We start from the raw sequence: 11,146 nt of genomic DNA, 5'->3' as shown, positions 1-11,146 counted from the left end.
CACCCCGAGCTGCCCACCCTGCCCGCGGGGCATCCCAGCCCCAGGGCTGCCAGGCTGGGGGATCTCGCACCCACCCCCGGCCTTTTCCCACGCTGCGGCGGGTGCAGAGAGCTGGGCTGGGGGTCGGGGGGTGGCTCACCCCACAGTGGGGATGTGCCCCCCGTGCAGGGGACACTGGGGAGGAGCGGTGCCATGTGCCCCTGGGCTGGCATGGGGAACTGTGTGGGTGCGCGGGGGGGAACCGGGGATGTGCCGGGGGTGTGGGGCAGGGGCTGTGGGGCTGTGCCCCCCGGTCGCGGTGTGTGACAGGCTCTGCGCTGTGTCCCCCAGGCTGTCCGCTGTGTGTAGGGGGGAGCGTGGTGGCACCCCGGGGATGCGACAGGGGAATGCGGGGAGGTTGGTGCGGGGGTGCGTAACGCATCACCTGTGCGGGGCTGCGGTGGGGGGTTGGACCGTGTCCCGGTGCGAGCCGGTGTCACCGCAGCCGGCCCGAGCCCGAGCGGAGCCGAACGGAGCCGCCACCGCCGCCGATGGGCCCCTGAGCCGCCGCCGCCGCCGCGCCCGGGCGGCCATGAAGCCGCTGGAGAAGTTGCTGAAGAAGCCGGGATCGCACCTGCCCGTCCGCCCCGCCGCCCCCCCGGGGCAGGTACCGGGGCCGGGGTCGGTGGCGGCGCCGCGGCGGCAGAGCCTGTCGCGCCCGCCCGCCTCCCCCGAGGAGCCGGCGGGGCCCGCGGGGCCGGTACCGGGGGGCGAGGGCCGCTGGCTGGAGCTACGGCCGCCCGAGGCGCCGCTCCGCTCTCCCGAGGACCCGTCACCGGGCTGCGACCGCGATCGGGACCGGGAGCGGGAGCCGCCGAGCCCGGAGCCGCCGCCCGCCGCCCGGTGCTGCTGCGGCTGCGGCTGCGCCCCCGCCGCGCCCGCGCCCCCCGAGCGGCTCCTGGCCGCGCTCCTCGACCGACTGCCGGCGGCTGCACACGGGAGGGGCTGCGGGGCAGGTACGGGGCTGCGGGAGCGCCGGGACGGGCTGCGGGGAGCGCCGGGATCGCGGGCGGTGCGGCGGAGCGCGGAGAAACCGGGGCCGGGGGCGGCCGCTGCTTGCGGAGGGGACGCGCCGGGGGATGCTGGGCAGGGGGACAGCGGGGTGGGCGACACTGGTGCCCGGTGAGGCGGGTGGTCCTGCACAGGGCACAGCGGCGCCCGGTTGGGGTGACAAGGTCAAAGCGGGGTCCCCGCCGGGGCAGGGCTCTGTGGCATGGGGTGGGCAGGGATCTGTGGGGTGGGCAGCAGAGCACGGCGGAGGGGCGGGCAGGGGGATGCGGGCTCAGTGGCAGCGCCAGCTCGGTGGGGGCCGCGGGTGGCCGGGCACCGGCAGTCACTGCAGCATCCACCTCCCGCTTGGATGGTCCTCAACATCCTCCTGGTGCTAAAATTAGCCCCGACGGGAGCTGCAGTGCAGGGGGGGCCGGCTGGGTGCCCCTTTCCCTGGCACAGGCCTCCCGGTGCTGTCCCACCGTGGCTGCCCGTGCCCAGGGGTGGTTTCGGTGTCAGGGCTGGGCGGGAGCCAGGCTGGCTGCAGGTGGGTGGGAGCCTTCCCACACCGCGGGGATCCCTGTCCCGGCCAATCCCCCTCGGCTGCCGCGATCAGAGGGCGTCGGGGACCCCAGGCCGCTGCCAGCCCCCTGCTCTAGTGATGCCAGGGCCGGGGTTGGGTGCAACCACCAAGAGGAGCCCTCGGGTAGGGGCGAGCTGGGACTGGCAGCGCCAGGTCCTGCCTGCACAAGCACGCTGCCAGGCCTGGTGGTGCCCGGGCTGGCAGGGAGCAGGGGGGCAGGAGCCAGCTCGGGGGTCCCAACACGGGGAAACATCCCTGTGAGTCTGGGGTACAGCGTGAGTGCTGCAGAGGGGTGGGGAAACTGAGGCAGGGATGGGGGGAGTGTTCAGCTCCTGCCCCACAGGCAGAACCTGGAGAGGGGGCTGCATTCAGGGCAGGGGGCTGGGGGAGTGGGGGGCTGTGCACCTGCACCCCCCGTGCTGCCGTGCCCCTGCCTGTCCCTGTGCCCCAGACTGCCTGTCCTGCTTTCAGCAGCAGCTGATGCCCCCTGGGCGCCGTGCCCGGCGCGGGAGCGTCAGGGGATCCTCTGTCCTGGCCTGGCGCTGCTGCGTGGCCGGGTTAACGGACTGGGCAGTGCCTGGGGGGATGCTCTGCACGGCCCCTCCGTGGATCAGCTCCCTGGGCCTTGGATGGGCTCTGGGGTCCCACCACAGGACCCCCGGGGCACGGGGGCTGTGCTGGTGCCGGGCGAGGGAGCGGTGCCCCGTCCAAAGGTCACAGCTGATGCCAGCTCTGACGGGCACAGACGCCGGCACCGGGCCCTCGGCTCACCTGGCCTCGCCAAAACACCTTCACAGGGCGGTGCCACCCGTGCTGCCCCACGGAGCCCGGCTGTGGCACCCGCCCGGTGCTGCCTGCCTCAGTTTCCCTGGGCCGTGTCCTGCTGTGCCCGCGGCCGGGCTCTCACGGGGCTCCCGGGTGTGCCGGGGCGTCGCGGCCCCGGTCCCGCCCTGCCGGCGCCTCTGCCCCCACACCGGCTCGGCCGGGCCCGCTTGCCCCGGGGCTGGGAGCGGGCCCTGAGTCAGCGCCGGCGCGGGGGGGTTCGCGTGGGGCCGCTCCCGGTGTCACCCTGCGAGTTACCGCCGCTCCCCTCACCCAGACACCCCGCCGGGCATGGAGGGGGGTGTCGGGGGGCTTTTTGGGGGGGTGTGACCATGCGTGTCCCCCCAGAGTCGCTGCTGGATGACATCGTGCTCACCCACTCGCTGTTCCTGCCCACCGAGCGCTTCCTGCAGCAGCTGCACCAGCAATATCCTGGGGGGCCGCGGGGGTGGGCACGAGGGGGGCACTGGGGTGCAGTGAGGGTGGGAACAAGGGCGCTGTGAATGGGGTGGGTGCAGTGGGGAGGCTGAGTGGGGCAGGAGTGGTCTGGGGATGGGCATGAGGAGGGTATTGGGGTGCAGTGAGGGTGGGCATAACGAGGCCATGAAGGGAACATGGTGGTGGCACAAGAGCTGGCATGAGTGTGCAGCCAGGAGGGCACCAGCACGGGCACCAGGGTGCCGTGGAGCTGGCACAAGGGTGGCCACGAGGGTGACAAAACAGTGGGCATGGGGGTTGCAAGGAGAAGGGGGACAAGGGGAGGGCAGCAGGGGTGCTGTGGGGATGCTCACATGAGCAGCAAGAAAGGGATTGGGGTGCCACGAGGGTGGGCTATGAGTCTGGGGGCAAGGTGGGCAGTGTGCTGCCACCAGGGAGGGCACTTCGACCCTCAGTGAGGTCCCTCGGTGTGGCGGGGGTGGCCGAGGGTCCCTCCTTGCCGTGGCACCTCCTTGACAGTGGCACCTTCGTGCTGGCGGCGGGCAGCCCCCCGGCGCGCTGGGAGGAGGGCGCGGGGCTGCGGCGCAAGCGGGCGGTGCTGGCCGTGCTGCTGCACTTCCTCGAGACCTACAAGGGGCTGCTGCAGGAGGAGGAGAGCGCCGGGAAGGTCATCAAGGTGGGTGTCCCCTCCCCGTGTGGCCCCCCCATCTCGGTCTCGGGGGTCCCGGCCCTGAGCGCTGTCGCCCCACAGGAGCTTTACCTGCTCATCATGAAGGACACGTCGCTGTACCACGAGCTGGAGGACGAGATCATCAAGCTGCACCAGCTCGTGGAGACTGTGGAGCTCAAGTGAGAAGGGGGTCAGGGGGTCCTGGGGGTCAGGGGTCTCTGGGAGGATCAGGGGTCACCCACCCAGGGGTTCCCAGGGAGAGCAGGGAGTCCTATGGGGTCTAGGGTCCCTGTGGAGCAAGGTTTGCTTGGTTCTGAGGTTCCCTCTGGGTCAGGAGGTCCCTGGGGAGGGCAGAGGGTCCTGGGGGTCCCTGTGGGTCAGGGAGTTCCCAGGAAGGACAAGGAGTTGTGGCCCTTGGGGGTGCCCAGGGCCACCCACCCTGGTGCCCTCCTGGTGGCACCTTCACATCCAACTCTGTGCCCCCCTTGTGCCCTCGCCATGCGCAGCCTTGGACCCCTCCTCCTGTGCCCACCCTCCTCCTGTGCCCACCCTCCTCCTGTGCCCACCCCGCGGGTCTCGGGGTGCAGCCCCGGGGTCCGGGGCCCTGCCTGAGCCCTGTGCTGTGCCCCCCAGGGTGGCCGACGAGACCCCTCCCCCGAACAAGCAGGTGAAGCCGCTGTTCCGGCATTTCCGACGCATCGACTCCTGCCTGCAGACCCGCGTGGCATTCCGGGGTTCTGACGAGAGTGAGTGACCTTGGGGGGACCTGAGGTGGCACGGGGGTCCCCTCCGTGACCCGCCAGCCACTGTATGGGGCTGTATCCTCTCCGTGGCCGCTCCGTGCCTCAGTTTCCCCGGTGGGCAGTGCCCGGGGTGGTGCGGGGGTGCCCGGCGCTGACCCCCCGCCCTCTCCCCAGTTTTCTGCCGCGTGTACATGCCCGACCACTCGTACGTGACCATCCGCAGCCGCCTCTCGGCCTCGGTGCAGGACATCCTGGCCTCGGTCACCGAGAAGCTGCAGTACTCGGAGGAGCAGAGCGCCCGCGGGGACGCCCTCATCCTCGTCACCATGGCCTCGTCCGGAGGTGCCCGGGGGCTGGGGGGGCTGCGGGCAGGGCTGGGGGGTCCGCAGGGGGTGCTGACCCCAGCCCGTGCCCCCCCGGCAGAGAAAGCGGTGCTGCAGCCCAGCGAGGAGTGCGTGTTCACCACCCTGGGCATCAACAGCCACCTCTTCGCCTGCACCAGGGACACCCTGGACTCCCTGGTGAGCCCCGACACCGGGCGGGGACACCCCGACACCGGGCACGGCCAGAGCGGGGGGACCGCGGGGACCCTGCCAGCCCTGAGCCCGTCCGCTGTCCCCTGGCAGGTGCCGCTGCCCGAGGAGATCCAGGTGGTGCCGGGGGACACCGAGATCCACCGGGCCGAGCCCGAGGACGTGGCCAACCACCTGACAGCCTTCCACTGGGAGCTCTTCCGCTGCATCCACGAGGTTCGGGGGGTCCCGCGGGGACACGCGTGGCGTTCACATGTTCCCTGAACAGAGGAACACATAATTCTCTCACTCAGGATTTTCCTGAGATGCTGTGAGGAAGCTCACGGAGAGAAGAAGAACAATTCTTGTCTCCATTTCTGCGCTTGCTGTTTGGCACGTGTGGAATGTGTTACGGAGACTGTTTGCTAAAAGGGATTTGTTAATTAGATTCTAGTGGCAGTGGTTTTATCTCATTTGACCAATTGGAGCCATGTGTGTGTCGGACTGTTGGGTAAAGATGTCCGTTTTTAATTTGGTATAGCTGTGCCCACCCTCCTCCTGTGCCCACTATATATATTTACATATATATAAATATATAAAATATATATATAAATATATATATATAAAATAGTTTAATATACATTATAGGTTTTAAAAATTTATTTATTTATTTATGTGTTTATAGTTTTTATATATTTTTTCTTTAGCATAGTTTATATATATTATAGTTTTTATATTTATTTTAATATAGTTTTATATTTTAGTATAGATTAATATATATTATAGGTTTATTTATTTATCTATAGTTTTATAGATATATTTTTAGTATAGTTTTATATATATTATAATTGTATATATAATTATTTATTTTTATATAGTTTTATATATTTTTAGTATAGTTTTATATATATTATATATAGTTTTATTTATAGTTTTCTATTTTTTCTTTAGTATAGTTTTATATATATTATCATTTTATATATAATTCTTTATAGTTTTAAATACATTTTTTCTTTAGTATAGTTTTATATATATAATAGTTTAATATCTATTTATATATAGTTATATATTTTTAGTATCATTTTATATATATAGTTTTTAATATATATTTATTTATAGTTATATATATATTAGTATAGTTTTATATATATTGTAGTTGTATCTATAATTATTTATTTTTATATAATTTTATATTTTTCCTTTAGTATAGTTTTGGTTTTATATATATAAATAAATATAAAAATTTATTTATTTATTTATTTATAGTTTTCTATTTTTTCTTTGGTACAGTTTTTAATAGTAGTGTAGTACAGTACAGCATAGCCTACCAAAACATTTGCTCAGCCTTCTGCAACCATTCAACACCAATCATTCTCCAGCAGGGAACAACTTCAGTCAAAAAATAGCTGATTAAAATAAATAAAATTAAAATAAATTAAATAATAATAAAATATAAGAAATAATTAAATAATAATAAATAAATAAATAATTAAATAATAAATAATAAAATAATTTAATAATAAATAAATAATAATTAAATTAAAATAAATTAAATACTAATAAAATATAATAAATAAATAATTTAATAATGGATAATACATTAATTTAATAATAAAGAATGAATTAATTTAATAATAAATGGTAATAAAATTAAAATAAGTTAATAATAAAATATGATAAATAATTAAATAATATTACTTAAACAAATAATTTATTAATAAATAATTAGATAATAAAATTAATATAAATTGAATAGTAATAAAATATGATAAAAAACTAAATAACATTAATTAAATAAATAATTTATTAATAAATAATTAAATAATAATAAAATTAATATAAATTAAATAGTAATAAAATATGATAAATAATTAAATAATAATAGTAAAATAAATATTTTAACAAGAAATAAATAATAACAAAATTAAAATAAATTCAAATAATCCGTTTGCTACTCTGTGTCCCCGCAGCTGGAATTCGTGGATTACGTGTTCCACGGGGAGCGCGGCCGGCGCGAGACGGCGAACCTGGAGCTGCTGCTGCAGCGCTGCAGCGAGGTGCAGCACTGGGTGGGCACCGAGCTGCTGCTCTGCGAGGGGCTGGGCAAGCGCGCCCACCTGCTCAAGAAGCTCATCAAGATCGCTGCCATGTGAGCCAGGGGGGCACGGGGGGGCTGCCAGGGGGTCCCGGCGGCGCCCGGCCCCCCCCTCACGCCGTGTCCCCCTCGCCAGCTGCAAGCAGAACCAGGACATGCTCTCCTTCTACGCCATCGTCATCGGCCTCAACAACGCCGCCGTCAGCCGCCTGCGCCTCACCTGGGAGGTGAGGCTGGGCTGCCCCGGCCCCCCGGCCTCCTGCGCCCCTCCGAGCACCCACGGGTGCTCCCCGACCCTTTCCGGGGGGGCCGGGGGTCAGACACAGAGGGGCTCCTGAGGAGAGCAGTCCTAGGGGGTCTGGGGTCACTGTGGGACAGGTCCTGAGGTTCCCTCTGGGTCAGGGGGTCCCTGGGAGGGCAGGGAGTGCTATGGGGTCTGGGGTCCTTGTGGGACAAGGTTCCCTCAGGGTCAGGGGGTCCCTGGGGAGAGCACGGAGTCCTAGGGGGTCTGGGGTCACTGTGGGACAGGTCCTGAGGTTCCCTCAGGGTCAGGGGGTCCCTGGGGAGGGCAGAGTGTCCTGTGGGGTCTGGGGTCCCTGTAGGACAAGGCTTGCTTGGTCCTGAGATTCCCTCTAGGTCAGGGGGTCCCTGGGGAGAGCACAGAGTCCTGTGGGGTCTGGGGTCCCTTTGGGACAAGGTTCCCCTAATGCTGAGGTTCCCTGTGGGTCAGGGGGTCCCTGGGGAAGGCAGGGAGTCCTGTAGGGTCTGGGGTACTTATAGGACAAGGTTTGCTTGGTCCTGAGGTTTCCTCAGGGTCAGGGGTTCCCAGGGAGGGCAGGGAGTGCTATGGGGTCTGGGGTCACTGTGGGGCAAGGTTCCCTCGGGGTCAGGGGGTCCCTGGGGAGGGTAGGGAGTCCTATAGGACCTGGCTGCTCCCAGACCTCTCCTGGGTTCTTCCAGACCCTCCTTGTGTGTTCTTAGAACCCCCCAGGAGCTCCCTTCCCCCCTGGAACTTCTCTGGATGCTCCCAGGATTCTCTGGGTGCTCCCAGAGCACCCCTGGGTGCCCCCTGACACTGCCCAGGTGCTCCCAGGACCCTTGGGATGCTCATGCCCACGCCTGGCTGCTCCCAGACCTCTCCTGGGTTCCTCCAGACCCCGCTTTGAGTGCTCCTGGAACCCTCCAGCACCTCTCACCCCCACCTCAGTGCTGCCAGGCCCCCTCTGGGTGCTCCCAGAGCACCCCTGGGTGCTCCCAGACCTTTCTGGACACCGTCAGATGCTTCCTGAGCCTTTCCTGGGCTCTCCCAGAACCTCCTGCCCCCCCTTTGGTGCTCTCTGGCCCTGCTGGATGCTTCCTACCCTCTCCCCTCTATTTTTTTTGTGTTCCAGAAGCTCCCAGGGAAATTCAAGAATCTCTTTCGGAAGTTTGAGAACCTGACGGTGGGTGAGAGGTGTGGGGGCTGCTGTGGCTGTTGGGGGGGGGTCCCCAGGCCTCCCCTGGGGGTGTTTGGGGTGCTGGGACATTCCTGAGGTGTCCCAGGGTGTCCTGGGGTGTCCTTGCCCCTCTCCCCCGGGCCACCAGCCCCATACCCATGGCCACCAGCATGGGGGGGATCCAGGGCATCCCTGGGGAGCCCCCCCAAAGCCTGACCCCGACCCCATTTCCCCCCAGGACCCCTGCAGGAACCACAAGACCTACAGGGAGGTGCTGGCCAAGATGAAGCCCCCGCTCATCCCCTTCGTGCCTCTCATCCTCAAAGGTGAGGGGGGGTCTCAGGGGCTTCCCCTCGGTGGGTTGGGGTCCCTCTGACACCCCACGGGACCCCCCTCTCTCCCCCAGATCTGACCTTCCTGCATGAAGGCAGCAAAACCCTCCTGGACGGGCTGGTCAACGTGGAGAAACTGGTGGGTTCCAGGGGGGGATGGGGCAGAGGGACCCCCAGGATGAGGGCAGGGGGGAGGGGGCTCCCCTGAGGGGCTGGAGGACCCCCCCTTCCCCCAGGGTTTGGGGCTCCCCTCTCTGGGGGGTGGGAGGATTCGGGGAGTCCTGGGTGCAGAGCAGGACCCAGGGGGGTCCCTGAGGGGTGGGTGGGTGTGCAGAAGCACTCTTGGGGTGAGGGGGGCACTTTTGGGGTGAGGGGGGCACTGCAGGGCAGCCCCACACAGCCCTGAACCCGCAGTGCTGGCCCTGAGGGATGGGGACGTGGCCAGAGCATCTTCAGACCTCTTTGTCCACGTCCCTGCATCCCCGAATCCCTAAATTCCTGCATCCTCGTCCCTTCACTCTGCATGCCTGAATCCCTGCATGCCTGAATCCCCATCCTTTCACCCCTGTCCCCACATCCCCATTCCCACGTGGCCATTCCATCCCCATCCCTGTCCCTGCATCTCTTCCATCCTTCAATCCCCACTTTCATGTTGCCATCCCCATTTCCTTCCTCCATCCCCTCCGTCCCTTCCATCCCCTCCATTTCCACATCCCCTCCATCCCCTCATCCCCACCACTGCCTTGCCATGCCTGCCTCCTTCCATCCCTCTTCCTCCATCCCTATTCCCACTCATCCATTCCCACTCTCCCATCTCCTATCCCCATCCCTCCATCCCTGCCTCCCCTCCATCCCCATCCTCGCCATCCCCACTCTGCCCATTCCCATCTCCATCCCTCCTTCCATCCCTCTTCCTCCATCCCTATTCCCACTCATCCATTCCCACTCTCCCATCTCCTATCCCCATCCCTCCATCCCTGCCTCCCCTCCATCCCCATCCTCGCCATCCCCACTCTGCCCATTCCCATCTCCATCCCTCCATCCCCAGGTGACCCATTCCCATCTCCATCCCTCCATCCCTGTTCCCCTCCATCCCCATCCCCTCCATTCCCACTCTCCCATCCCCATTCCTCCATCCCTGATCCCCTCCATCCCCACCCTGCCTTTTCCCATCCCCATCCCTCCATCCCCGTTCCCCTCCTCCCCTCCATTCCCACTCTCCCATCCCCATTGTCTCCATCCCCGTCCTGCCCTTTCCCATCTCCATCCCTTCATCCCCTCCATCCCCATCCCCACTCTCCCATCCCCATTCCCCTCCATGCCCACACTGCCCTTTCCCATCCCCTCCCCTCCATCCCTGTTCCTCTCCATCCCCACTCTCCCATCCCCATCCCTCCATTCCCACTCTCCCATCCCCATCCCTCCATCCCCGTTCCCCTCCATCCCCACACTGCCTTTTCCCATCCCCATTCCTCCATCCCCATCCCTCCATCCCCACTCTCCCATCCCCATCCCTCCATTCCCACTCTGCACATTCCCATCTCCATCCCTCCATCCCTGTTCCCCTCCATTCCCACTCTCCCATCCCCATCCCTCCATCCCCACTCTCCCATCCCCATCCCTCCATTCCCACTCTGCACATTCCCATCTCCATCCCTCCATCCCTGTTCCCCTCCATTCCCACTCTCCCATCCCCATCCCTCCATCCCCACTCTCCCATCCCCATCCCTCCATTCCCACTCTGCACATTCCCATCTCCATCCCTCCATCCCTGTTCCCCTCCATTCCCACTCTCCCATCCCCATCCCTCCATCCCCACTCTCCCATCCCCATCCCTCCATTCCCACTCTGCACATTCCCATCTCCATCCCTCCATCCCTGTTCCCCTCCATTCCCACTCTCCCATCCCCATTCCTCCATCCCTGTTCCCCTCCATCCCCACACTGCCTTTTCCCATCCCCATCCCTCCATCCCCTCCATCCCCATCCCCTCCATTCCCACTCTCCCATCCCCATTGTCTCCATCCCCGTCCTGCCCTTTCCCATCTCCATCCCTTCATCCCCTCCATCCCCATCCCCACTCTCCCATCCCCATTCCCTCCATGCCCACACTGCCCTTTCCCATTCCCTCCCCTCCATCCCTGTTCCTCTCCATCCCCACTCTCCCATCCCCGTCCCTCTATCCTCTCCATCCCCATCCTCTCCATTCCCACTCTGCACTCTCCCCATCTCTTCATCCTCTCCATCCCCATCCCTCCATCCCCACTCTCCCATCCCCATCCCTCCATTCCCACTCTGCACATTCCCATCTCCATCCCTCCATCCCTGTTCCCCTCCATTCCCACTCTCCCATCCCCATCCCTCCATCCCCACTCTCCCATCCCCATCCCTCCATCCCCGTTCCCGTTCCCAGGCCTGGAGCTGGAGGCGTCCCCGGCCCAGCTGCAGACCAAGGCCTACGTGCGGCAGCTGCGCGTCATCGACAAC

At 60.5% G+C, this 11,146-nt stretch overlaps 1 protein-coding gene across 1 annotated transcript; it reads left to right on the top strand.

Moving 5' to 3' along the window:
• Positions 1-491: 491 nt before the first annotated feature.
• On the top strand, positions 492-8,883 carry RAPGEFL1 (Rap guanine nucleotide exchange factor like 1). The gene is made up of 13 exons (XM_039697143.1): positions 492-995; positions 2,783-2,861; positions 3,398-3,548; positions 3,624-3,721; positions 4,176-4,288; positions 4,460-4,627; positions 4,709-4,806; positions 4,912-5,034; positions 6,768-6,946; positions 7,029-7,119; positions 8,284-8,334; positions 8,567-8,654; positions 8,735-8,883. The coding sequence occupies exons 1-13, from the start codon at positions 572-574 to the stop codon at positions 8,866-8,868; spliced, it is 1,797 nt and encodes a 598-aa protein (XP_039553077.1). The 5' UTR covers positions 492-571; the 3' UTR covers positions 8,869-8,883.
• The last annotated feature ends 2,263 nt before the right edge of the window (positions 8,884-11,146 follow it).

The sequence above is a fragment of the Passer montanus genome, unplaced genomic scaffold (assembly GCF_014805655.1).
Source record: "Passer montanus isolate IOZ18808 unplaced genomic scaffold, ASM1480565v1 scaffold117, whole genome shotgun sequence".
NCBI lineage: Eukaryota > Metazoa > Chordata > Aves > Passeriformes > Passeridae > Passer > Passer montanus.
Note: the sequence above shows the minus strand (reverse complement) of the source record. Positions and strands in the feature narration are given on the sequence as shown.

What these genes read in the sequence shown, in the direction of transcription:
- RAPGEFL1 (XM_039697143.1), top strand. Translation starts at nt 572, where the DNA reads ATGAAGCCGCTGGAGAAGTTGCTGAAGAAGCCGGGATCGCACCTGCCC. An exon ending in ATTCCGGGGTTCTGACGAGA is followed by an intron (nt 4,289 to 4,459) that starts GTGAGTGACCTT and finishes CCCTCTCCCCAG; the next exon opens with TTTTCTGCCGCGTGTACATG. An exon ending in GCCTGCGCCTCACCTGGGAG is followed by an intron (nt 7,120 to 8,283) that starts GTGAGGCTGGGC and finishes TTTGTGTTCCAG; the next exon opens with AAGCTCCCAGGGAAATTCAA.